General features: G+C 48.3%; 1 protein-coding gene across 3 annotated transcripts in view; it reads right to left on the bottom strand.

The window, feature by feature from the left end:
• The window catches only part of LOC309978907 (glycogenin-2-like), a 31,861-nt gene extending 12,689 nt beyond the window's left edge, over positions 1-19,172 (bottom strand). For 2 of the 3 annotated variants that reach the window (XM_082865574.1, XM_082865575.1), the window contains exons 1-6: positions 15,394-15,972; positions 9,809-9,983; positions 7,965-8,127; positions 5,699-5,825; positions 3,978-4,200; positions 1,733-1,927 (exon numbers count right to left, since the gene is read on the bottom strand). In XM_082865574.1, coding sequence (XP_082721700.1) covers positions 1,733-1,927; positions 3,978-4,200; positions 5,699-5,825; positions 7,965-8,127; positions 9,809-9,983; positions 15,394-15,584 — 1,074 coding nt within the window. In that variant the 5' untranslated portion in view covers positions 15,585-15,972. Of the gene's footprint in view, positions 1-1,732; positions 1,928-3,977; positions 4,201-5,698; positions 5,826-7,964; positions 8,128-9,808; positions 9,984-15,393; positions 15,973-19,081 lie in introns of those variants that run through there. The other variant, XM_082865576.1, reaches the window with a different exon arrangement.
• Positions 19,173-27,815: the final 8,643 nt, after the last annotated feature.

Here is a 27,815-nt window from a genome sequence, read left to right as displayed (position 1 = left end):
CAAATCCCCAAAATAAAGAACCCAGAGTGAATCATTCAATGGATGGCCGGTAGGTGGCAGCAATGCTGCATAATTAATTGCAAAGATGGCCTGGGAGTGCAAAATAATGAAATAAACACACACACCTCGCAAAAAAGCACCCCTTCCTTCTAGAAGGGCAATGACCTTCTCATTTTTAGAGACACAAACTAGGTGGCTGAAAACAATGCCATCATCAAAACATGTACAAACAATAAATACTGGCGAGCATGCGGAGAAAAGGGAACCCTCCTGCACTGTGGGTAGGAATGTCAACTGGTGCAGCCAGTGTGGAGAACAGGATGGACGTTCCTCAAAATACTAACAGTATTTACCCATATGACCCAGCAAGCCCACTCCTGGGCATAAACCCAGAGCAAACCATAATTAGAAAAGACACATGCACCCCTATGTTCACTGCAGCACTGTTTACAGTAGCCAGGACATGGAAGCAACCTAAATGTCCATCAACAGAGGACTGGGTAAAGAAGATGTGGCACATATATACAATGGAATATTACTCAGGCGTAAAAAAGAATGAAATAGTGCCATTTGCAGAGACATGGATGGACCTAGAGACTGTCATACAGAGTGAAGTCAGTCAGAAAAAGAGAATCAAATATCGTGTAATATCGCTTCTATGTGGAATCTAGAAAAATGATACAGATGAACTTATCTGCAAAGCAGAAACAGAGACACAGATGTAGAGAACAAACTTATGGTTACCGGGGGGGAGGGAAGGCGGGGTGGGATGAATTGGGAGATTGGAATGGACATACATATACTACTATATATAAAATAGATAACTAATGAGAACCTACTGTAGAGCACAGGGAACTCTACTCAAGGCTCTGTGGTGACCTAAATGGGAAGGGAGTCCAAAAAAGAGGGGATATATGGATACATAGAGTTGATTCACTTAGCTGTACAGCAGAAACTCACGCAACATTGTAAAGCAACGACACACTAAAAGAAATTAGTTTTAAAAAATGGACACAAGAATTGTGCTCTGGTGCCGTTGAACAGGAACAGCATACCCTACAGTGCTTAGGGCTGCACCTGGCAAAGAATCAACCTTCAAGAAGTGTGAAAAGCAAAACAAAAAAAACCAATGCAGACTGATGACGTTAGCAGTTCTGGAGGTCAGAAGTCCGCGCTGGGTCTCACTGGGCAGGTGTCCTTGGCAAGGCTGAGTTCCTTCTGGAGGTTCTAGCCAATGGCCCATTTCTTCGCCTCTTCCAGCTCATAGAGGCACCTGTGGCTCCCGTACACCTTCAAAGCCAGAAGCTCACATCTTCCCATCGCTCCCCGTCTCACTCCTGCTTCTCTCCCATCTCATCAAGCTTCCTTTCACCTCCCTCTTAGGAGAACCCTTCTGACGACACTGTGTCCTCCCCGGATAATCCAGGACCACGTCCCCACGTCAAGGTCCTGAACTCAATCCCGCCTGCAAAGACCCCGTTTCCATATAAGGCAGCATTTCCAGCTTCCAGGGATTAGATGTAGCTGTCATTGGCTTTACTGTGACGTGCAATTCTGCCATTTTCTCTAAAGAAACTCAGGAGGCCCTAATACCACAGAGCAAACTGAAGACAGGTTCCTCCCGTCCCCCCAGCCCCTCCCCGGGACCCCAGGGAGCATCCTCTCTGCTTTATCTCGCGGGGGAACCAGCGTCTGTGTCCCCATCGCACCGGTGCGAAGAGCACATACTTACATCTTCCACAGGGCATGCGTCAGGCGAAGCGGGGGTCTCCTCCACCACCACCATGGTGCTCTCAGGCCAAGGCTGGCGGGGCCCCTCCGCCCAATTGGTACAGGGCTCCCCGGAGCGGGGCACAGCATTTGCACACAACCCCTCAGCAGTGGGCGCTGAACTTGAACAAGGCACCCCAGCGCCCCCGAGGTGAGCCTGCAAGAAAAGGTATCCACATTTAGCAAGGTCCTCCTGACATCTTTGCCAATCTCCCGCTGCCCATCCCCTCCCCTGTATGGCCAGTGGTCCCCAGTGCCGACATCCGCGTTCACATTACTGCTCCAGGTGAGAAGGACCCCCAGGCACAGGGTCTCCACGTTTTACTCTTAGAACCACCTGACTTGGTCTTATTTTCCTTCCTAGCCAACCCAGTACCTCGCATACTGCTTTGCAGAAAAGAACAGCAACTTCCTATCAAGAATCTGAATAAACTCCTACTCACTCGTGTCGCATGGTCAGAGAAAGCTTTAGTTCTCTTGAAAAGCAGCACCCAGGTGCACCAAACAGAAACCATAGTAAAAACGCTAAAATGTGAACTCGTTTCAAGATCCCAACGCAAGCATCTGCGGACACTGCACTCCGTTGTACCGATACATGCACTAGTCAAAAACTGACCAGGAAATAAAATTTCCTGGGACCTTATTTTAAAAGGTCTTTGGGGCTTCCCTGGTGGCGCAGTGGTTGAGAGTCCGCCTGCCGATGCAGGGGACACGGGTTCGAGCCCTGGTCTGGGAAGATCCCACATGCCATGGAGCAACTAAGCCCGTGTGCCACAAGTACTGAGCCTGCGCTCTACAGCCCGCGAGCCACAACTACTGAAGCCCGCGTGCCTAGAGCCCGTGCTCTGCAGCCAGAGAAGCCCCCGCAATGAGAAACCCGCGCTCCGCAACGAAGAGTAGCCCCTGCTCGCCACCACTAGAGAAAGCTTGCACACAGCAATGAAGACCCAACACAGCCAAAAATAAAATAAATTAAAAAAAAAAAAGAAACCACCTCCGAATGCTACTTCAATCGAGGAGGGAAAGTGGAAAATGCCCCCTCCAATGACATTTGTAATCAATCATCTTTAGCCACGTAATCTGTGAGTGGCTCTTTCTCTGATGAGGGCGGCTAATTTAAATAATTATTTTTATGCACCAGCCCTGTTAAATCACAGCAGCAATTCTGCTCATGAAACATTTACGGTTTTACACCAAAAAATAAAAAAAAAAAATGTTGCCTGCCTCTTTCAGCATCCTCCTGCATTAAATATAGGATGTAGATGCAGAAGGAAAACTAGCACAAGACCTAAAGTTGGGCTGGCCATTAACTTCCAACTATGGTCTTTCTTTCTTGCGACGAAATGACGTATCTTTCCTTGCCTGAGCCCTTCCTGGGGTGTATCAACATTATTTACTATCTTCTAATTCCGTCCTTTTTTAATGAACATGTCTATAAACGCTGAACTTTTTAAAAACCTTATTTCTTTCATTAATGTAGGCCTTGACAGATTTTTTTAAAATATGTAACTTGGTGAGGAATTCCCTGGCGGTCCAGCGGTTAGGACTCTGCACTTTCACTGCTGAGGGGGTGGGTTCAATCCCTGGTCAGGGAACTAAGATCCTGTAGGCCAAAAAAAAAGAATTTGGAATAAAAAGTGACATTTTAAAAATAAATAAATAAAAATATAACTTGATAATTGCTTAAGATATCCTAAATCTGTCTTTCCTAAAACATAAAAAATGAGAAGAGGGACTTCCCTGCGGGCACAGAGGTTAAGAATCCACCTGCTAACGCAGGGGACACGGGTTCGACCCCTGGTCCGGGAAGAGCCCACATGCCACGGAGCAACTAAGCCCGTGCGTCACAACTACTGAGCCTGTGCTCTAGAGCCCACGAGCCACAACTGCTTAACCCGCACACCTAGAGCCCGTGCACCGCAACAAGAGAAGCCACCGCAATGAGAAGCTCGTGCACCACAGTGAAGAGTAGCCCCCACTCGCCGCAACTCGAGAAAGCCCGCATGTAGCAACGAAGACCCAACGCAGCCAAAAATAAATAACTTAATTAATTTTTAAAAAAGAATAAAACCACTTATAAAAAAAAATGAGAAGAGACTCCAAAAAAAGAGGGAGGAACGTGTATTTGAAGAAAACCCACAGGTGTGGATCACGGAGAGTTTATCCCCGGTCTGAACTCTTGGATGTCAAGGGTATTGTGTGCTTACTGTGTGTCCTGGAGATGTCTGTTCGTCCTCGTGCAGGATATTTTCATAAAGAGGCAGAATGCTGCGGTGGTAAATCCCCCACCAGAGGTTAAGGAAGGACGTCTGATGCTGGCTGACAGACCCAGAGTCCTCCTCCAAGACGGAGCCCGTCTGGGGATTGTACTTGTAGTTCCAAGGCTTCGTGGACCCCAAAAAGTGGACCACCTTCGCGCTCGAGCCGAATCTGAGGAGGAAACACAAAGCATCCGGCCTTCCTCTTGGAAGTGATCACACACAGAGAGCCTGTGACAACCACAGGACTCATCACAGACAGCGGGACGTAAAGACGCATCTCAACGACTTATGGACGATCCTGTCATTAACGACCGCCTGGACTTGCAGTAAAAATAACTGCTTCATCAATCCACGTTTGCAGCCTTTCATTTTCCACAGACCAAGAAACATAATCATAACTCACTTGGGATGTTCCCCAAAACGGGAAGAAGAAATCAGGAGTCTTTTAGAAAGATGGGCAGTACCGTAGCCCAAATCATCTTATCCTGAAAACGATAAAAACTTTAAAAAGTTGATTTTATAGTAGATAACGCGAGCTGCAGACCAGGAAACTGGCTTCTTGTACAAGATGGTGAAGTTTACCCTCTCGACCTTTTTTTTTTCATTATCACCACTCTCACCAACCTCGAAACTTTTTAAACAATTTTTTCTTAATTGCTTTCCTACGAAATTTTAATATCATATTTGCCTTGTATATCTACATTCTGTAGGTACAGCCGTGCTTTTTACATTAAAAAGGATATGATGGCTTTATACCCCACAAACCAGTGTCTGCCTCCTTGGGGGCAGTGCAGCCCCTATTAAAAAAGCACGCTCAAAATCTTCTCAGATTTTCCATTTTCACTTATAACAATGTCCCCAGAGCAGTGGATCTCACACATTTGGTTCTAGGACCTCTTGACGTTCTTACAAATCACAGAGGAACAAAAAATGTTTGTTCACGTGGATTCCATCTGTCCATATTCACCGCAACAGAAGTTAAAACTGAGAAATTAGAAAACCCATGTACCAACTCATTAAAAAACCGTGGGCCCATTATATGTTAACGTAACTTTTATATTTTTTCATAAAGTGTAACTATAACTATATATTACTATATATCTTTTAAATGTGTAAAAAGTGACATCTTTCGTCTCTTCATAAACTATATATATATTTTTTTAAATGCGTAAAATGCCACATCTTTCGTATCTTTTCATAAAATATAACTCTCTATATAACTATATTTTTAAAAATTTGTAAAACGAGTGACACTGCCTATTTTACGAGACGGTTGGTTTCTCATATCTGCACCTGCATTCAGTACAATGCTTTTTTATCACATCATGTCATGGCATTTCTGTAAAATCCCACTGTCCAATTATGAGAAAACAAGAGTGAAAAGATGAAAATGACATGTTAAAATTAAGTTTTTAAAAGTCGCTTTGACTTCAAAGACCCTTGAGAGAGGGGTGGGGAACCCCTGGGGGTTCCCTGGGCAACACTTTGGGAACCACTCTCCTTAAGCCTAGCTGCCTTGATTATCTATCATGTAAAGCAATAAATAAGCGAGCAGAAGGATGATCTGGTTTTTTTTTTTTTCCTTCAAAATGCCAAAAGGTGATATTAGATTCTGAGAGAGGATGGTTGACCAGGTATAGAAGAGTTGGGCTTGGCATGAAACTCACTGTTTGAAAGCAGGGCTGTAGGTGTAGGCCGTGTTGCTACTCAAGTTATAAATGAATGGCAAGTGTTTCTGGATGTCTGCTGTGGACCAGTTACTGAAGAAACTGTTCAACAAGCCTTGGTCTGCCCCTAGAGAGTTAACAAACAGACAAAGAAGTTAATAAAGAATGGTACAGTGCACCAAGAGAATGCAAGACATGTTTGAAGACATCATGGAAAGACACGGGTATCCCAGCGCACAAATTACATTTCCTCTCTCAACCCACTAAAACATGGTCGTTGTCTCAAAAGTGACGGCTAACCCACACCATTCATTTAAAAAGTGCATAGTCTCGGGACTTCCTGGGTGGTCCAGCGGTAAAGAATCTGCCTTCCAATGCAGGGGATGCAGGTATGATCCCTGTCCGGGAACCAAGATCCCACATGCCATGGGGCAACTAAACCCACGCGCTACAACTACTGAGCTCGCACACCTCAACGAGAGAGCCCATGGGCTGCAAACTACAGAGCTCATGTGCTCTGGACCCCGCACACCACAATTAGAGACAGGAAAAAAAAAAAACACAAACGCCACAACTAGAGAGAAGCCCGCATGCCACAAAGAAGAGCCCACAGCTCAACCAAAGACGCCACAACTAAGACCCAAAGCAGCCAAACAAAGAAAATAAAATGAAATAAAAATAAAAAGTGCATAGTCTCTCCAGAATTCTCCACCGATGGTGCAAACAATTAATAATAAAATCGCACACGGTCTCCAAAATTCTCCACTCCTCCCCAGGGAATTCTATCTGGTCTTGACAATCGCTGGTCCCATCGATTTTCCCAACTTTGTTACCTCGTCCTTACCTAGAAGGAATTTTTCTTTCCTTTTTTCTATCAATGTTTATTATTATGTCTTTATTGAGGTATAGCTGCTGTACAATAGTATGTAAGTTATAGGTGTATAATACAGTGATTCACAATCTTTTAGACATTATACTCCACTTATAGTCATTATAAACTCTTGGCTCTGTTCCCAGTGTTGTACAATATGTCCCTGTAGCTTATTTTATACCTAATAGTTTGTACCTCTTAATCCCCTATCCCTGTTCTGCCCCCCATCACCACTGATAAACACTCATTTGTTCTCTGTATTTATGAGTCTGCTTCTTTTCTGTTATATTCACTAGTTTGTTGTATTTTTTAGATCCACATATAAGTGATACCATACAGCATACAGCATTTGTCTTTCTCTGTCTGACTTGTTTCATTTAGCATCATGCCCTAAAAGTCCATCCATGTTTCTGCAAATGGCAATATTTCGTTCTTTTTCGTGGCTGAGTAATATTCCATTGTGTAGATGCCACATCTCTTTTATCTACTCATCTGTGGACACTGATGTTGCTTCAATAGCTTGACTACTGTAAATAGTGTTGCTATGAACACTGGGGTGCACGTGTCTTTACAAATTAGCGTTTCTGGGTTTTCTTTGGATATATGCCCAGAAGTGGAATTGCTAGATCATACGGCAGTTCTCGTTTTAGTTTTTTGAGGCACCTCCGTCCTGTTTTCCACAGTGGCTGCACCAATCTACATTCCAATTTTTCAATAGTCTACCATTTTCTTTCCCATTACAAAAATTCTAGTATTTTTCCCATGGACTAACGCCTGTTCAGGCAAGTGTCTGGTTTCAGTTCATTCTCCCCTTTATTCTATATCGGGGTTGGCCAACGAAGGCTTGCACCCATTTTTGTAAATAAAGTTTTACTGGAACACATCCACGCTCATTTAAGTCCTGTCAATGGCTGATTTCACCCTACAACGACAGGGATGAATATCTGTCACAGAGATGAGACGCCCCACGATGCTGAAAACATTAATCACCTGGTCCTTTTTTATTTTATTTTGGCTGCGCCGCGAGGTTTGCGGGATCGTAGTTCCCTAACCAGGGATGGAACCCGTGCCCCTGAAGTGGAAGTGCGGAGTCCTCACCACTGGACCGCCAGGGAAGTCGCCCATCGGGCCCTTTAAAGAAAGGTTGTCCACACACCCTAGGTGATCAGGACTGAGGAGTTCTCCCTTCTACCCATCGAAGATATTGTCAACGGTCCTCCCTACTGTGTACTTACTTAATTATATTTTCATCTCTTCCTGCACTTGTTCTTCAATCCCCAACTTTAACTTGCCACTCACAGATACGGGGTGGTGGGGACTATAGCTGTCAGTGGGGCAGAGGGATGTGTTCAGGCCCCATTCTCTCCCACAAATGTCCAGCTGCCCTTCACCTACCGTCAAAGCTGCCGTGGTCCGTGGCATGCCGCAGCAAGAGGCCATGCGTCTCCAGGGAAGGTTGGAAGACAAACACCCCGCTATTGAAGCAATCCGGCCATCCGGGATCCGGGGCCGCAGAAAGCTCTCTCCTACTGAACAGCTCATCGATATTGGACAGCACCTGGAGCAACAGAGCGTGGGGGACCCGTACGATCTCACAGGGAAGAACCAATCTGACTCCATATTACACCTGTTTCTCTTAGTTTAACCTTTGTATTCTACCGCTTTTGCTGCAAGTTAATCACCAAAGGGATGTTGCCCATAAGCTTAAACAATACATAATGGCCCAGCTCTGGGAACCCTGCCTCTGGTGCAATGAGTGTTAAGCTAAAATACCTCTGTTGCGCTCACAGGAAAACCTCATCAGGCCCACCTGTGAATGGCTGCAAGAAGGAAGAAATTCTGACCAGTAGCAGGACTTCAGCCCCTCCCCTTTTAGTATAAAAGCAGCTTGAATTCTAACTCAGGGCAGATGGGTCTTTGGGACACGAGTCCACCATCTTCCCGGTCTGCCGGCTTTCCGAATAAAGTCATTATTCCTTGCTCCAACACCTCGTCTCTCAATTTACTGGCCTGTCTCGTGTGGTGAGCAGTACAAGCTTAGACTCAGGAACAGCGACGCTTCTCTTAACCTCGGGGGCACAAGTGAGAAATGCAACAGGAACTTCACAATGGGCCAGACAACGTTCAGTGATGGGAAACTTATACCCAATTTTTTGACTGACTCTCTTATTTTTTTTTATTTTTTTGCAGTACGCGGGCCTCTCACTGTTGCTGCCTCTCCCATTGTGGAGCACAGGCTCCGTACACACAGGCTCAGTGGCCATGGCTCACGGGCCCAGCCGCTCCGCGGCACGTGGGATCTTCCCGGACCAGGGCACGAAGCCGCGTCCCCTGCATCGGCAGGCGGACTCTCATCCACTGAGCCACCAGGGAAGCCCCTGACTCTCTTCTTTTAGACTTATATTCAAAAGAGAAGAGTGTGAGTGTAAGATTTCAAGGGTTTGAAGTAACACCGTCACTGAAATGCAATTATCACCTCAAGGTTCTTAAGATCCTCCATGGAATGCTCTTAATTGTATATATTCTCTTTCCTCTAGCAAATGTGACCTACAAGACCGGAAATCCATAAACAGAGAGGTCTGCAAGTCAGTATCATATAATCCACTGTCTTCGAGAGCTTGACCACCAACAGCAGTTCTCTCCAACACCTACCGGCTTTCTGAACTGTGCTGTTTGGGAAAGAAATTACTCTGATTACGCACTTATTATTTTCCTCTCCACCCCCGTTTTCCTACAGAGCTGCTTTTGCACAACCAAGACAAGCTCGCATGTATCTCTGACACTCCAACCTCATTTTACATTCCAAGTTTCCAATGGCTTTTTACGAACGTGCCCATCCTGGGCTCCTACACCAAAGGCAACTACCCCAAATGACAATGGGAGATGCCATAGCTTCAGAAGCCAGGTGTACCAGTCCCTTCAGGACTCTCTAATTTACAATCAAGAAAGAATATTTCTCTAATATTTTACCCTGTGTAGATAAAATAATGTGATTACAAGCCCCTCCTCGGGAAGGAACATGCCTTCAAGCATCCCAGTGTACGCAGCAGGGCCCACTGCAGTAGGTGTGTTCTATCTGATGTTGATCGACTAAACGATGTTGGTGATAGTGATGGACGTTACCTGGTGGGGATCCACCGGCACGAGCTAGCAGCTTGCTTAAGGAGGGAGCAGCATGGTCTTTGTCGGGGGTTCCTCAACAGGTGGAGGGTCTGGTCCTTGCCCTCCCTTGTACTCACCAGGGTATCTGCATCCAGGAAGACGCACTTGCTATAATGGGTGAGTGTCCAACAGTGAAGCTTGGTGAGGGTGACTCCGAGCTCAGGTCTCTTCAGAAAGGCCAGGTGGATGTAGTCTACACTGTCTATCAGGTTCACCTCGATGACCTCATCAAACACCCTCGAGAGGATCACCCTGGAAAAGACATGCCAAATCCCAGGAGAACAGCCCACCATCTAACATGAGACATGCTGTCCCCTGCTGCTGCAGTCTTCATACCAGGCTTTATTTTCCCCATGTGGGTCTCGTGGCTTTGCCCACGTTCCATTCATGCTTAAAACTTAGGCAAACGTGAAAAGCAAGACACATTAAACTGTCTTAACACAGACTGATTCGGGTCATCTCTTAGGAAGGCACTTTCTCTTTCCAAAGTGCACGGGCAGTGAGAAGGGAAGGCTGAGTAGGTAGAAACCAACAGAAGCTCTCCATCAGTTTTTACTTTACATATTCAAAACCTACATCGCTCGTTGCATACAAGTTTGAGACTCAAATTTTGAAAGAATGTACATTTCATCAAAATGAAATGTGCCTCTGTTGCATTAAAAATTGTTTTTGCTTAAATTCTACTTCATCATTGCCTGGAATATCTTTGCGATGACAGAAAATTAAGAAGGTGCTAGAAAAAGGATAGGGGCATGTCAAAAGGATACAGTAAGTCAGTCAGGAGGAGGTCCCAGGAGCCAAAGCTGACGCAATTTGGGCAAGAAAACAAAAACAAAAGCAGGGCTTCCCTGGTGGCGCAGTGGTTGAGAGTCCGCCTGCCGATGCAGGGGACGCGGGTTCGTGCCCCCGTCTGGGAAGATCCCACGTGCCGCGGAGCGGCTGGGCCCGTGAGCCCTGGCCGCTGAGCCTGCGCGTCCGGAGCCTGTGCTCCGCAATGGGAGAGGCTGCGACAGTGACAGGCCCCCGTACCGCAAAAACAACAACAACAAAACCTAAAGTATAAAATGAATATTCACGGATTCATTCTGATATCACAAGTGAATACATAAGTAAATGGGGTAAAAGGGGTAGCTCTTCCTCCCAGAAGAATTCCAAGTAATAAATGTAGAAGGAATGATGGAAAGAGAAAAGTCACCATTAGATGAACATCACAGTGGTAAGTGTTGCAGACAAAATTCACTGATGAACCCTAAAAGCCATGAGTAAAGGTTTTGAGGAGAAACAGCATGTTTTCATAGTCTAAAAGTACCTCTCCCAAGATATTTATCAATTACAAAGATAAAAATAATGATTTGACAGTAGAGATACCCCAAAGGAGACCGAGGTTAATGTCACCAGTACCAAGACATCACACACTCCACAATATCACACACTGAAAAAGGTACTTTCTTCTTTGTAATTCTTTCCTACTTTTCATTGCTTGGTTTCAATTTTTTTCTCTCCCTTGTGTTTTTTGTTTATACCCTTTCTAGTCCTCTGGTGGTTGCCACCCTTAAATCCTCAACGCATCTGTTTAACCTTACTATTTCCTATCAAATGTAACAATAGTTATCATCTATAACTTCGCCCCAGACAAGACAGGGATATTAGCGTATGTTCACCTGTCTCCCTCCTCTTTTATCCCCCAACCACCTCCCATGGGGACTGTTAATTCCAGGTTTTCGTAATTATTCACCAATACATTCCCAATTAACTCTCAATATTACTCATTTATTTGTTTTGCACTGCTTCTTACATTCTATTTCTTCTTTCTTGGATTCACATTTCATCGTGCTTGAGTATATCCTCAAGTAATTTTTTCTCAAAGGTCGTTGAGTGGTAAAACGGCTGAGCTTCTGCATATTTGAAACATCTTGATTTTGCTTTCAAATTGCATTTAGCTGAATACAGACATTTCATTTCAAAATTAGGTAGTCTAAGAGCTCTGAGGCATCAGCTGTCTCAACCAGGCTGAGACCTGAAATGCCTTTAGTACTTTTTCTTCTTTCTTCGTGCTCTGAAATGGTACCTTCTGTATCATCAACACTTGGGTTTCCTTCATTCATTCTGCTCAATGCTCAGGGAACACCCACAATCTAAAATCCTTCCTCAGAGCTGAAATATTTCCTTGAATCCCTTCTCTCCACTCCTGTCCTTTCTGAAACTCCCAGTCTTAGACAGATGCTGCAGCTTCTGAGTCTATCTTTTCTATTTTTTAGTAGCTTTTCCACTTCTACTCTACATTTGTGCTTTCACGTTGCACAGTATTCAAAGTGACTCTCTAAGAAAATACCACGCCATCACCAATTTCCTCCTGCTTTTTACCCAGTTATTTATGGAATTTATGGCATCCTCAAGATTGTATAAAGAGGGAGGTAGAGGGCCAAGAAATGTCATTCTACGTTACTACAAGTAGCACCTATGTCCTTACAGGCTTTTGTTCAGCTCTCCTTGCCTCCTTAACTTAAATTCCTGGAGGGAGAATTAAGTTTCAAGAATGCAATTTGTGTGAACCTACAAGCACATGCTACTGGGTCCCCTTCCCTGCAGAAAGACTCCCCCAACCATGGATGTACCACACAGCCTGGAGGAATGGCAGTCTCTTGAACACCGCCCCCTGGTCATTTGGAGTCACAGGTCACTGTTTATGTCCTACTGCCCTGACTGCATCACAGAGCACCGCTCCTCAACCCTACCAACGACCGCAAAATACATAACTGGTTCTACAACAGTGCAACTAGGTCTGCCTCAGTGAGCCTTTCCCAGTCTTTCTGTGACACTGTCCCTGAATATTTTACAGTTCATCATGAGTAGACTGAAAGACTGAAAAAACGTGCTGACAGCTTTGGACAGCTGAGGAGATAGGAATCTAGCAGAGAACAGACATGTCTGGGTTTTTTTGGCTTTATCAGTTCTATGTAACTGTTCCACGCACACCATGACTCAGGAGATGATGATGGGACCACAAAGAGGTCCCCCCAAGGATGCGTGGCTACCCCCAGGGTCACCGTTCCCAACGCTGGGTCCACTGCAGCCCTTGGTCTGACTCTGAAGACCCAGCGGCCCGGGCACAGGGAAATGTCCGCTGCACACAAATGTATTTTCTTCTCTTTTCTTTCTCTTTGGGGCCTGCAGGAATCATCTTAGACAAGAAGAAATACACCTTGAGCATCCACTCATTTGAAACACTATTGGGAGAATGGGTGACGGCCAATTTGGCTAAAGATTAATGACATCACTTCATGTCAATGACTAAGGTCTGTGCACGCCCCCCCTCCCAAAACACCGACGTTTAAAAACACATTTGCCAGCCTGACGCGTCATACGTATCACTGGGCTGTTTGATGTGACAGGACTTCAATGTCTGTGAAGACAAGAGTACGTATCCCTTGGTCATGCCGTCTACCCTGGTTGCATCCATCCATCCATCTCTGCTTATCATTTGGAAGAGTTCTTTCATTATTCTATGGACAACACCCTCTCCTCGTTATAAATTTTATAAATGGGCTCCCTAATTGGCTTGTTCTACCTTTTACGTTTACACAAATACATCTGACATACAGCAGTTCTGGTACCCTTTGTTTTGTGTAATTAAAAATGGCAGACACGTGAAGCAATCGTCTATGTCGGTATCTGGAGACGTTTCTCGTTATCACAAAGGCAAGGAGGGTTGGCGCGGGGGGAGGGGGGGTGCTCCTGGCACCTGGTGGGTGGAGGCCAGGGATGCTGCTACACACCCCACAGGGCACAGGATGCCCCTCATCTGAGGGTCATCCAGCCCCAAATGTCAGTCATGCCAAGATCTCGACTTCTAAGATTTTCCTACACTTTAAATTTTACCTTTATCTTCAAAATCTACCTGGAAATCATGTGGGTATGTGTTCAACTTTTATATAAAAGGATCACATCATTGCCTTTCTCTGATACAGTGATGCGATGAATTGCAATGATAGATTTTTATACAATGAACTATCCTTGCTTTCTTACAGCAAGCATCATTTCTTTCTTTTTTTGTCTTCTTTATTTTATCGAAGTACAGTTGATTTACAATGTGGTGTTAGTTTCTGCTGTATAGCAGTGACACAGTTATACATACGTATACATTCTTTTTCATATTCTTTTCCATGATGGTTCATCACAGGATACTGAATATAGTTCCCTGTTCTATACAGTAGGACCCTGTTGTTTATCCAGCATCATTTATTTCTTTATTCCAGCTAGAGTTGCCTTGTTGATAATCTGTACTGGGGGGCTTTTCTCATCTATATGGAAACACAATCAAATCTGTAAATCAAGTTTCCGTATCAAGGTTAGCACAGTGTCTTAAAATAAAGGAACACATTGATTTTTTCCCCCCTGGGCTCTCAGATAGTTCTTTTTGCATGGACATTAATTTACTGTGCCCAGTTTTACAGAACATCCCTTACAATTGCCCGGGCCCAGGCCCTTCCCCCAGATAAGCCTTTGATAACGTTCTCCACTTCTCCCACTGTTACTGGTCCACAGAAGGGCTTCAGTTCTTCTGGTGTCATGTGGGTCATCTGAATTTCCCTACAAGGATCAAGTATTTCCTACTTTCAATTTTATCAGCAAAGTGTTCTACGTAGTATTTAAGTTTAAAATTTAAGTCGCATCCAGCCACTGTGGAAACCAGTGTGGAGGTTCCTTACAAAACTAAAAACAGAGCTACCTTATGATCCAGCAATCCCACTCCTGGGCATATATCCGGAAAAAACTCTAATTCAAAAAGAAACATGCACCCCCCCCAATGTTCACAGCAGCACTGCTCACAGCAGTCAAGACATGGAAGTTACCTAAATGTCCGTCGACAGATGAATGGATAAAGAAGATGTGGTACATGTATACAATGGAATATTACTCAGCCGTAACAATGGATGAAAGGATGCCGTTTGCAGCAACATGGATGGACCTAGAGATGGTCACACTAAGTGAAGTACGTCAGAGAAAGACATATAACATACGAGAGCACTTACACGTGGAATCTAAAACATGATACAAATGAACTTATTTACAAAACAGAAACAGACTCACGGACATGGAAAACAAACTTATGGTTACCAAAGAAGAAAGGGGGGAGGGATAAATTGGGAATTGGGGATTAAGAGATACACACTACTATATATAAAATAGATAACCAACAAGGACCTACTGTAGAGCACAGGGAACTCTACTCAATATCCTGTAATAACCTATAAGGGAAAAGAATCTGAAAAAGAATATATACGTATGTACATATAACTGAATCACCTTCCTGCACACCTGAAAATAATACAACATTGTAATTCAACTATATTTCAATAAAAACGTAAAAAAAAAATCTTTAACTTAGGACAGTTGCTTCTCAAAGTTGCCCTCTCCCCCCCAAAATAACTGGCATCTGAATTTCCGTAGTTGAGACAAGACACGGTACCCACACAGCGTGTTGTCTACAAGGATTCTGAAGTTGGCCACACCCCTGGCAGAGCCTCCTCCTTTAATAACGACCGGAGGGCAATGTGCAAGTGTCTGAGGTCCCCCCGGACAGCCGGTGGTCCGGGCCCACGAACCATGGCTGGGACCTGCGTCTTCAGGAGGAAGGACCAGGTGTGTGTCTGAGTCTTACCTGAGCAGGTTGGACACCTGAGGGGTGACCAGCACCACCAGCCTCCTGGTGGCCCTGTGGTCCCGCAATGATTGCCCCAGCACCAGGGCCCCCTGGCAGTAGACGTCATTGGTAGCCAGCGTGACGAACGCTTGGTCAGACACTGTGGACGCAGACAAAAACAACAGGGTTATGTTTTCGACGGGTCTCATGGGACGGCGGGCTGAGGGTCACCTCCAATCCTCTCAAGCTTCACAACTCTAACTCAATAACTGTTCGCTGTTCTAAGATACGCATCGAGGACATTTCACATGCATCCTTTTGTTTCAAAATAAAGCAAAAAAATTCTTCAAAACAAGAAAAAGAAACACACACACAGGAAAAGAGGAAACCCTAAACACGAGTGAGACAAAGCTAAGAGGAGCAGCACTAGAATTCCCTGGTTCAGATTAACAGATACAAACCACTGTATATAAAATAAACACGAGGCCCTACTTGTATTGCACAGGGAACCATGTTCATTATCTTGTAATAACCTATCAGGGAAACGAGTCGGAATAATATAGATATATACGTATAACTGAATCACTCTGCTGTACACCTGAAATCAACACAACGTTGTAAATCGTCCAGGCTTCAATTTAAAAAAGCCTTCCTGGTGCTGCCACACGGCAAATGGGCACAGCTCAGACCCCTTATGTGACTCTGCATTCAAGTCTCAAAAACTCACCCAAAACAGGTGGGTCTTGGGCGAACACAAAGCAACAGGTGGAAACAGAGCTTTGGATTTTCTGAGTCACCGTGAGGACTCCCACCCAGCTCAAAAGAACTGGGCTCTCAGAAGGAATGGCCAGAGCCATTAATTAAATTCCACACAACCCACTTGTTGGAAAGACTTCAACTCAAGGATATATGAGGCCGAGGAGATGGGAGAAGGGAAGATATATTGTCTCATTAACCAAAAGGCTCTCAGTTTCCTAATGTCTCCACAGCAGAGGAAGAAACTCGGATGGCCAATCCGATTTATGGCAGTTTTGAATCTCAGTGGGAACTCGTGACATTGACTTTAACGGGGACTTTGAAGCAGTGCGAGTCTGGGACCCCCAGGAGCTGGTTGCCAGGATAAAAACAAAGGGATCCAGAAATCCAGGCCTTGGCTCCCCTGCTGTGGACAGAAATTAAAATTCACAGCCCACGGCTGGAACACACAGAGCTCAGTTCTCAAAGACCAGACGGTCTTCCCCTCCAGCCACCGTGCCCTGCCCAGAGCACGGCCCAAAGACACCGTCACGCCAAACAGAACACCAGGACCCAAGCTTCTGGAGCCGGTTTTCCTGCAGCTGGCATCGTACCCTTGACATTCCACTGGGGTAAACGCCCAAGTGTGCCTGTTCCAACAGCTCCTGTCTACACATTATCCTGTATTAAGAGGGAATGAGAATTCCTGGCATTTCCACTGTGGGCTGAGTATTAAGGACAGCAGACCTCAGAACTCAAGTCTGCAGCCCAAAAGATATCTGTCTAGCTATCCACCCATCCAGCCATTTTTCTACCCATCTATCATTATCTAACGTCTGTCTATCCAGCTGTTTATCATTCACCTATTACCTATCTATTTCTCTATATCTATCACCTATCTCTACCTATAAACAGAGCCACATCATCTGGGAGGTCTCTGGGGTGGCTGAGGCATGGGGCAGGTGGGCTACAGTGGGACCAGGCAGCAGCGACGGGCAACTGTCCAGAGCTTCCGATTCTCGGGGAGAGACAGACAGGGCTGGGTCTGCAGAGTAGGTTTTACGGAACTACTGGACTCTCCCTTTGCTAGGGGGAGGGATTATGGCTTCTGCTAACAGGATGACAAGACAGCCCCAGTGGAGAGAAGACCCCCTTTCTCCAGCGACCCCAAGACTCAACGGCACGTTCTAGGTCAAAGACACATGACTCCAAAGGCCAGCCCCCAGGGGCCGGGGCATGATGGTGCAAAATCATGGCTGGATAAAATCTCCATCTCAAGTGCAAAGGCAGACCAGTGGATGTTAATGTCACAAAGGCTGAAAACTTCATGGACAAGTCTGCAGATTCCAACACCACCTTACCTCTAAGAAACTCCCATCTGTCAGGTTTGGGCGTGGCATCAAAAAAACAGCCACAATTATCCAAGCCTCCTGCATTGAAAGGCTTTGTTTCCACCAGGCAGGGCGCTGGGGAGGGGACTTTTGGCATGCGTGCAGGGTGGGAAAACAGAAATAGAACGGGTGGCTGTCCTCCAGCCCCAGGTTGGGGGGAAAAAAATGCCGCAAAACCGAGTTCATCCTGAAGACGGCGGTGGCTGACAGTTTTATAACAGGTCTGGAGAAATGTTTACTTCTCTTCCTCGCCTTCCTCTACCCCACCCCTCTTACAACCCACCCCCGGACCCTCCCCCGAAATAACATCCCGACTTCCTCCTCTGCCCCTCCTCTTATACTCAATGGTGTTTTTTGTTCCCTGCAAAGTGCTGAACACCCAGATGGGCTCTTTCTAGCACATTCCGTGGCCGATATGTCCGAACGACCCTCCTGAATGCTACCATTATATTGACCCCAGCGGGTTGGCAGAAAATGTGTTTTTCACTCTGCAGAGCTCCAAACCGCCGCCTGGAACACACAGACTTTTCTGCTTCTCTGCGAAGAATCTGACAGCACACCGCAGCACACGGCAGGATATCTGCCTTTTCTGCCCCAACAATTCTCCTCTCTAAGGCACAGAGGAGGTACAGAAGCATGGAAACCGCTCCCTGAATTACCAAATCGCTCCTCTGAATAAAAAGTAACCAGATTTTTTTTTTTTCCTGAAAAATGCACTCATGCATGTTCAGGCCCGGACTGGTGCAGGCACGGGATGTCTTCATGATAAAAACGGGACGGGCATCTTTCCCATGGGTGGAGGTTGTGTTTCATCACCACATTTCTTGGGAGCTTTTTTTGTTTTTTTGGCCATGTCGCAGCATGTGGGATCTTAGTTCTCCCACCAGGTGTGGAACCCGTGACCCCTGCATTGGAAGCACGGAGTCCCAACCACTGGATCCCCAGGGAACTTCTCCATCCTCACGTTTCTACGCTTTGGAAGTCTACTGTCCAAATCGGATGTCCACTCCAGACCCAAGAGAAGGCAGACAGGACCGAATTGCAGCCCTGGGGGGGCCAGGCTCGCCGAAGTCCCAGCATCTGGCTACGGTCGGCCTGCTGCCCCGCTGCAGGATTAACCCTGGATCTTTACCGGAATAACCAGTTCTGCCTCCAGTCTGACCTCGAGGGGCAAGGCTGGGGGAGGGGAACCACAGGCTCTGTCTTCCCAGAGCCATAGGGGCACGAACTCCCACGGGTCTCCGCGTCCGTGAGACGCCCACGCGTTTCCACGCTGGCCAACAAACCAGCCCATTTAATCTCCAAGGGCTACTTTTATACAGAAGGAAAATTACCAAATCTCAGCGCCCCCTGACCATACTAAACCTCGCCCGCCTCCCAGCTGCTGAGACCCCCATCTCCACTTGCCCCAGGGACACCAAGCTCTCCAGCCCCGGGGGACACTGGGAAGGCGCACCGTGGGAGCTGAGGGGTTGGGGGCGACCTTGCGCGCGCAGAGCGGGGGCTGCCCCCAGCGCGGGCCAATCTGAGCCGCGCCAGGAGAGCAGGGAGGCTGAGCACGAGGGGTCTTCCCGACTCACCCGGCATGGTCTGAGGCCCAGCGCGCCGTGGGCACCGGGCGGCCAAGTGCGCCTGGGCGCGGGGCCGGCCTCGAGCCGGGCCTGGCGGAGGCGTCGTCTCCAGGCGACCCGCGCGGAGCTCCGGGCCTGCGGAGACAGCTCGGCATTCCAGACAGACCCCCGGGGCTGCAGCACCGCCCTACAGCCCCTCCCCCGGGTCAGCCCCTCCCCACCCCGGTCTCCCCATATTCCCTCTGCGCTCCGGGGCTGCCTCTGCCCACACCACCGTCGTCCCCGGCCCCTGCCCGCCCGGGTGTCCCCAGCGACCTCGCCGCGCCCCGGGCAGCCTGTGTCCCAGGCTGGCCCGGCGCCCCTCGCCCCGCAGAATACTCTTCGCCCCGCGACCACCACTGCGCCGCCCACCCGCGCCCTTCCTCAGCGCTCAGGCAGCTCGCGCGCCCCCAGGCCCCCCGAGCGCCCAGGCCGCCTCCGCGCCCCCCTCCCCAGGCCCAGCACCTCCACTGCGCCCCCGAAGCTTCCGCCTGGCGCCGGCGCCTCCCCCGCCCCCCGGCCTTCCGCACCCCTGCGCCCCGCCCCGCTCCTCCCCCGCGCTCGGGCAGCTGCAGCGCCAAGTCCCCGCCGCGCCCAGGCCGCCTCCGCGCCGCCCGGCCCCTGCGCCCCGGCACCTGCGGCGCTCCGGCAGCCTCTGCCCGGGCCGGCGCCCCTGCCCTGCGCCCACCACGCGTCCCCGGCGCCCCAGCGCCTCGGCCCGGCCTGCTGGGCTGCGCTCCGGAAGCCCGCCCCCGCCCCCGCTCTGCCGCCCCGGGCGCTGGTCCACGCGACCGCCGCAGCCCCGCGCCAGGCCGGCGCCGCCTCGTGCCCGGCCCCTGGCGCCCCGGAAGGAGAGCCGGGAGGGGGCAGCGGCCGCCGGGCATCCTCGCCCCGCCCCGGCCCCCCGACCCCTCCCCGCCCAATCCAGGAGTCTGAGGCGTCTGCGCTCGGACATCTCACCTTTAACCGGCCAGCCCCAAAGTAAACGTTTGCAGTGGCCTCCCGGGCCCAAGGCCGGCGCGCTGCCCGGGCAGAGGCCACGCTGGAAACGTGATCTTACTGAACGAACGCTCAGTGAGCGAAGGAAAGGGGCATGCAAGCGTGCACGGTGCGTGTACGCAGGAGAGAGTTACTGAAAATCAATGAGTGAGTGATGGAGTGATGGGCACCTCGGCTGCTGAATACGTGCGTCAGGGAGGGAGAGAATTATGAGTGAATGAATGGAGTAGATAAACGAGGGAATACATTTATGAATGAATGCATGCATGAGCGAGTGAATTAATGAATGTGTGAATGCAGGAGTGGACGAATGGAATGAATGAATGCACGTGTGAGTGCATGCCCGCATGAGTGGATGAGTCGCCATCTGAACCCTGTGAGCCACGGCGGGTTGTAGAGAAGGAGAGAGGAGTGGGCCAGATGCTGTCCTCAGGGAGGGTGCAGCCACTGGCTGGGGCCATAGGAGCGCGTAAGAACCAGGGGCCCGAGAAACCAGGCGGTATCTCAGGAATTCTCCCACCTGCTGGACCTTGCCCATCCAGCACGTTGTCATGTCCTGCGGGATCAAGGGTCCAGGGAACACGGATCGACAGAAGGAATGGACATTCCTGAGTAACGGGGCTTCCTGCTCTGAAAATGTCACCTGGGGGGGGGTGGAAGGCGTCGCGGGGGGGGGGTCATCTCTCCACTACAACAACTATAGCCCCAGCAGGCCTCACCCCCCGGCCCCCCCCCCCCCCCGCCCCGTGTTGCTTCTCCACCATCTGTGCAAACATAGTTTTAACAAAGGCAAAGGAGTTCTTCCCACGCGGATGTCCTGATCTCGAGGAACCCGCCCCCTCAGGGTTCCACACTTCACACTTTGGGAACCGGTACAATTTCAGCTCAAGAAGCGACAGAAAAAATCTTAAGAGAGGACATAGCCGATGCTAAACCTCGTCAGCGATCGACGCAGTAAGGCGTGGATGTCACCCATCGCCCAGCAGACTGGGATCTCTGTCTGAGCTTTTTGCTGGAGTTCATGCCCCATGGGGAACAGGGGGCTTGGCAGGCTTAAAACCATCGGGGTTCACTTGCCTTGGAATAAGAAGGGGATTCCCCGTGCCATGTGGGGAGACAGATGAGGCAAGAGCCCAGAGCCTCAGGGCATCTGTCCACAGACACAGCACCGTGGATGGATAGCCATCGGCCTCGAGGGACAGATGCCGCAGGTGTTTTCAGCATCCCGTCACAGATGGGCTCAGAGCTATCTCAGAAATCGCGTCCAGGTGACAGAGCTGGGCCAGGCCGGCTGGAAAACGCTAGGGCAGGACCCCACCTCATCACGCTGTCTGCAGAATGCAGATCTCGTATGCGATGAAAGTGTGGCTGATGTCGCTAAGCAGGAAAAGGGCACGGACCCCTCTGCCCGCCCCCTGGGCACTATGTGCACGTACTTATTATCGGGGTGCTGCAAGATGTCTGCGGGACTTACTGAACCTCTAGAAGCCTCCCTGAAATCCCTGCAGCTTCTGAACCATTGGAAGCATCAGGATATGAGTAACAACCAGGGGAAGACTCTTCCTGCAGTCAGTGCTGGTTTGGGTTTGGTTTTGGTTTTTTCCTTAACCATTTTTTAAAATTGAAGTATAGTTAATTTACAATGTTGTGTTACTTTCTAGTATACAGCAAAGTGATTCAGTTACATGTATATTCTTTTCAAAATTCTTTTCCATTATAGAAAAGAATCTATTGCTTTTTAATAAAAGATTAATACAAAGAATCTACTTCCATTTATTTTCCATCTTGTTATAACAAGATACTGAATATAGTTCCTTGTGCTCTACAGTAGGTCCTTGTTTATCTGTTCTGTGTACAGTAGTTTGTACCTGTTACTCCCGTACTCCTAATTTATCCCTCCCCCATCCCTTTCCCCTTTGGTAACCCTAAGTCTGTTTTCTACATCTGTGACTGTTTCTGTCTTGTACACGAGTTCATCTGTATCATTTTTGTAGATTCCACATGTAAGTGACATCAAATGATATTTGTCTTTCTCTGACTTACTTAATATGACAGTGCTGGGTTTCTGTCCCCTGCCAGCCAACCTGAAAGAGGCTCAGGTGCTTCTGACACAGCCAGACAGTCTCAGGAAGGGTCCGTTCTGAGCCCCGAGGTCTCCTCAGCCCCCAGCGGCCCCCTGGCTTCCAGAGGAAGGGGACGGTTTCCCAGCCTCTGTGCTTGTCTGACTGTTGTCTCCAGTGTTTGCCAAGTGTCCCCACTCACCCGTGCCACAGGGTCATTCCGTTTGGTCCCATTCTGGCCTCTTTCTGCCCCAGGGCTGCAGTGCTCCTGTGTGACACTGGGGATATGGGGAAAAGGACCCGCCAGAGCGTTCCGACAACAAGAGGTCCCCTTTGAAACGTCCCAGACAGCGTCTGCGTCCTTCAGTCCACATCGCGGGGTGGTGAGATTCTAAAATTTTCCCTTTGCCCTGGGTTAGAAGTTACCTGCCAGCAGGATTTCCACCTCAGGACCAGGGACGTTCGGAAGTGGGTGACTCTCGGATGTGGGGTGTCCTGTGCACTGGGGTTGTGGAGAAGCATCCCTGGTACCCACACCCCACAAAGCGACTCCACACATCACCAACTGTGCCCCTGGGGAGAGAGCCATGCAGGGTTTCAAACTACAATCGCAGATAGATCATGATAGACAGACAGACAGATAAATCATAGACAGATAGAGATACATAGATGACAGATCTAGCAGGTAAACGATAATAGAATTATAATAGATAATAGATAGGTAGATGATAGCTCCAAAGATAGAAAGCTAGATAGATAGATAGCAAAGACCAGTCTTTGCTGTCATGGGCGCGTCCTGTGCCCTGTGGGGGGCGGAGCAGCCTCCCTGCTCTCCACACATCAGATACCAGTAGCTCTTCCCAGCTGTGACAGTAAAAGCGTCCCTAGGCATCGCCAAGTGTCTCTGGGGGAGTACAATTGTCTCTGGTTGCGAACTACAGCCAGAGAGAGAGGGAGAAAGAGAGATGATGGAAGATGATAGATGATTGACATGTGGATAGATTGACAGGATAGATACACAGATAGATGATAGATGATAGATAGGTTAATTACAATTATAATATATAGATGAGAGAGAGAGAGAGAGAGAGAGAGAGAGAGAGAGGTTGATTGATAAATAGAAGATAGAATCTCTGATGCTAAGTCAGGGTTTCTCAACCTCAGCACTACTGACATTTGGGGCTGGGTGGCTCTGATGTGAGGCGTCCTGTGCCCTGTGGGGTGTGAAGCAGCTTCCCAGGTCTCCACCCGCCAGGTGCCAGGAGCACCCCCTCCCCACTTGTGACAGCTTGACAATTGTGTCTCTGTTCTGACGCCCTCTGAGAGAAGGAGGGGATTTCTTTGGCCCAGAGGGGAAGAGAGGGTTAACAAGCTACAGTCCAGGTTGGCGGAGGGGGCGTGGATCACGGCACGTCCTTGCCGGGTTGGGGAGAAAATGAGCACCTTCAAGGCCAAGTTGAAACCCAGACACTGCGCAGGCGGATTCCTTCAACCCCATCCCTGAACGCACCATTTCATGATGCTTTCCCGCTGGTAAAGAATCCTAGGAATTCCGAATTCTACCCAAGCCCCAGGAGGACGCGAAATAACGCCAGGCGGTTGGTACACTTGGGAGAAGTAAGCAACGCCTCCCACCCACCCAAGCTGGTCCCCCCCAGGCTGTGTTTCACTCCGAGCTCTCCCCCCCCACCCATCTTTTGCTTCCCCGGGTCAGCCCTGGACCGGCAGCGGTATCAGCATCCCCTGAGAAATTCTGAGAAATGCGCGTTCTCAGGTCTCCCGAACATCAGGAAACTGAGTCTCTCATACGTACCGTGTTAACAAGCCCCCCCTTCCCCGCCCCATCCACCCTCAAGGTTGACAACCGTGGTTCTGATTGCCGACATTTGGGCTTTGTGGGGAGGGACCGGTGGCAGTCTGAGGGGCTAGAGAGGGTGGGAAGGAAGTTGCACCCGGACAGGAGCTGGGGGGAACCGCAGAGATGTTTAAAGAGAAGGCTCAGGACGCCCGAGCAGGTTGCCTCGCCTCCCAGCACCCAGTTCCGTAGACGCGCCCCCAGCCCCTGCCCCCACACTCGCCCACCCGGTCCTTCCAGCTCTGCCTTGGAGGCCGGAAAGCAGGGCAGAGGGCCGTCAGCCACAGGCAGTCCTCCCAGATCCCTGGGCAAAGGTTAGGTCCGTTTTGAAACCCAGAGCAGGCATCCTGCCGTGGGCGCTGCCGGTGCCTCTGGGGGAGGGGGAGGGTCTCCAGGAAGCCAGGAGGATGGGCACCTGGTGAGCCGTGGGCGCTGTCAGCGGAAGGCGGTCTCTTCTCGGGGTGCCGCACGAAGGAGGTTTGCCCGCGGCGAAGGTGACCCTGCCTTCTCCCCAGGAGCCATTCAGAAAAATTGAGTCTTTCGTTGGTACGTCGGTTGCAACATTGTTGGAAAGTTACAGGGCGCTGTGGCGGACATAGTTCAAGCCCAGGAGCCAGAATAAGATGCCAGCCAACTGCGTCACTTGCCACGTTTTTGTGACAAAGATCCTGTGAATTACCTTGAAAGATAAGTGAGAGAAGGAGAGAAAAGATGTCTGCAGTATGTATACGTCCATGTATGCGTGCGTCCCAGCCGCAATGATAGATCCGTTTGTGTTTCTTTTTTAATGTTTTGGCCACGCGGCATGTGGGATCTTAGTTCCCGAGCCAGGGATGGAACCCACGCCCCCTGGATTGGAAGGGCGCAGTCTTAACCACTGGACTGCCAAGGAAGTCCTTATATATCTGTATTTTATCTGTACACATGAACCTAGCAAGATATAAAAGACCACAACTGCAAGAAAACAGGAAACAAAGCATTTACGTCACGTGCTACTGGTAACCACTCAACCGCCATTCATTTTTCTGTTACTTGTTTTTAACAGAACTGGATTGGGACGCATAAATCCAGGATATATGCGTCCCAATTTCAGCGAGGGGCTGTGCGGCCCATTGTGTGTGAGTGAGGAAGGAGGCGGGGTTAGCGGCTGGCTTCTGGAAAGAGGTCTTCACTCTCAAAAGAGGAAATGGCCTTAATTGGGCCTGCAGATATTAGTGGGTGGGGCTGTGATGGCCGGAGCTACAGAGCCATTTTCTGCCAGGATCGAAACTGGTTAATACCTGGTGAACCATGAGAGAACACCATTAAATCCTCAAATTATCCCCAATCCAGACGCCCTAAACCTCAGTAAGTCCCCTTACAAGATACTGTCTTTATAGTGTTAGCTATTTTGAGATGGACTTTCTGCTACTTCAGCATAAAAGCATCCTAATTTATACCACATGGCAGAAATCCTCAAGCAGTTTGGTCACTGGATTCCCGACACTCTGAAAGACTAGTGAGAAACCCAAAGAACTTTTGCTTATGTAGGTTTTAAAGAAACATATTTTCTGTATTAGAAATTAAAACTGAAAATGTTAGATATTTATCTATAAATATCTATGTTTTTTATATTCAAATTTAAAACTGAAATTTTTACATATTTATTTATAAGTATCCATATTTTCTGTATTAGAAATTAAAACTGAAATTTTTTTTTGCGGTACGTGGGCCTCTCACTGCTGTGGCCTCTCCCATTGCAGAGCACAGGCTCCAGACGCACAGGCCCAGCGGCCATGGCTCACGGGCCCAGCCGCTCTGCGGCATGTGGGATCTTCCTGGACCGGGGCACGAACCCGTGTCCCCTGCATCGGCAGGCGGATTCTCAACCACTGTGCCACCAGGGAAGCCCCTAAAACTGAAAAATTTTGATATTTATTCATTTAATAAGTTTAAAGATAACAATAATAAACCCATTCCATTTTGTATAAATAACATATTTTTACAGAAAAATAAATTTATTTTCCCAAACAAAAACTGGGGGAGAGGGAAAGAGTAGCATTAATTTACACATTTGTACATCTCCTTCATATCTCGCTTAATAGAAGATGACTGATTTCTCATATTTACTTCTACATTTGTTCTGTTGCAATAATAGTTTAGGTTGAAATGGGTAAGAAAATCTGGCCTCCCCCAGATGGGTAGTTAGAAAAGAGGGGAATATTTTAATAGCGTTTTCACACAATTGACATTCTTCTTTGATGCCACACCAAAACTTGATAATTGGTAGTTTCTTTAAGGTTCCATGATTTCAGCATGGAATCTGGATACCAATCAATGAATTCTGTACTCTATAAAGTTAGAATCCACAGCTTTATCTTGAACTTCAGACAGATCCTTTATCCACTTAGGATCTTGCAACATCATGCATGGGTCATCTGGAGGTGTTCCAAATGTTGGCACATTTTATTTCATAATATATATTTTAAAACCTCACATTTGTTCATATCTCTATTAATCTCATCACATAAAGGTCTTTAGCTAAAATAACAAGAGGAAACACCTCCTCTGTAATGTGAAGTTTGTGGCCTAAATAAGAAATTCTGGACTTCACTGGTGGCGCAGTGGTTGAGAATCCGCCTGCCAATGCAGGGGACACGGGTTCGAGCCCTGGCCCGGGAAGATCCCCCATGCCACGGAGCAACTAAGCCCGTGCGTCACAACTACTGAGCCTGTGCTCTAGAGCCTGCGAGCCACAACCACTGAGTCTGCGTGCTGCAACTACTGAAGCCCACGAGCCTAGAGCCCCGGCTCTGCAACAAGAGAAGCCACTGCAGTGAGAAGCCCGCGCACCTCAACGAAGAGCAGCCCTCGCTCGCCGCAACCAGAGAAAGCCCGCATACCGCAATGAAGACCCAATGCAGCCAAAAATAAAATAAATAATTTTGTTTTAAAAAAAGAAATTCTGCTATGGACTGAATGTGTGTGTCCCCCAAAATCTACATGTTGAAGCTCTGACCCCCAATGGGATGTGTTAGGAGATGGGCCCCTGGGCAGTTTTGAATGAAGTCATGGGGGTGGGGCCCCCATGATGGCATTAGCGTCCTTAGAAGAAGAAAAAGAGGCACCAGAGCTCTCTCTCCACCATGTGAGGACACAGTAAGAAGGCAGCCGTCTATAAATGTGGAAGAGAGCCTCTCCGGGAACTAATCTGCCCACCCGGTGATCTCAGACTCCCAGCCTCCAGAACCGTGAAAAACAAACGTCTGTTGTTGAATCCCAGCAGTCTGTGGTGTTCTATTATGGAAGCCTGAACTGAGACAGATTCATTCATTCTTCCAAGTGTTGATTGAATAAATAGTTATTGAGCACCTACTGCATGCCAGTCACCGCTCTAGTAGTTATGGACACACCCATGCTTTTATAGATGTACCTTCTGGGGGCAGGGGGGAGGGGAAAAACCGGGCAATAAACAATAAAAAGTTATAGTGCATAAGATGTGGGCAGTGGATACAAGATTAGAGAACAAAAGTTTGGGCAGAGGAGGTGGGTGAGGGAATGCGCAGGGTCGGGGAAAGGGCTGGGACTGCAATGGTCCCATCTCGCTAACTAACTCCCCTTTGGTCTACGGCCGAAGGTGAGTGTCTCAGCTTTTGCCCCCAGCCCTCCACCCCAGGGGCAAAATGTTCCATGTCTGTCAGGTCCAAGTGCTGTTTTTATTTTCAGTTGAGGGGAGTTTGGAACGTCGTCTGTGCTTCCACAGACCATTTATCCATCCCCAGCTATTCATAGAGGAGCAGTTATGTTGGAC

Source organism: Leucopleurus acutus (genome assembly GCF_964270905.1).
Source record: "Leucopleurus acutus genome assembly, chromosome: Y".
In the NCBI taxonomy this organism is placed as follows: domain Eukaryota; kingdom Metazoa; phylum Chordata; class Mammalia; order Artiodactyla; family Delphinidae; genus Leucopleurus; species Leucopleurus acutus.
Note: the sequence above shows the minus strand (reverse complement) of the source record. Positions and strands in the feature narration are given on the sequence as shown.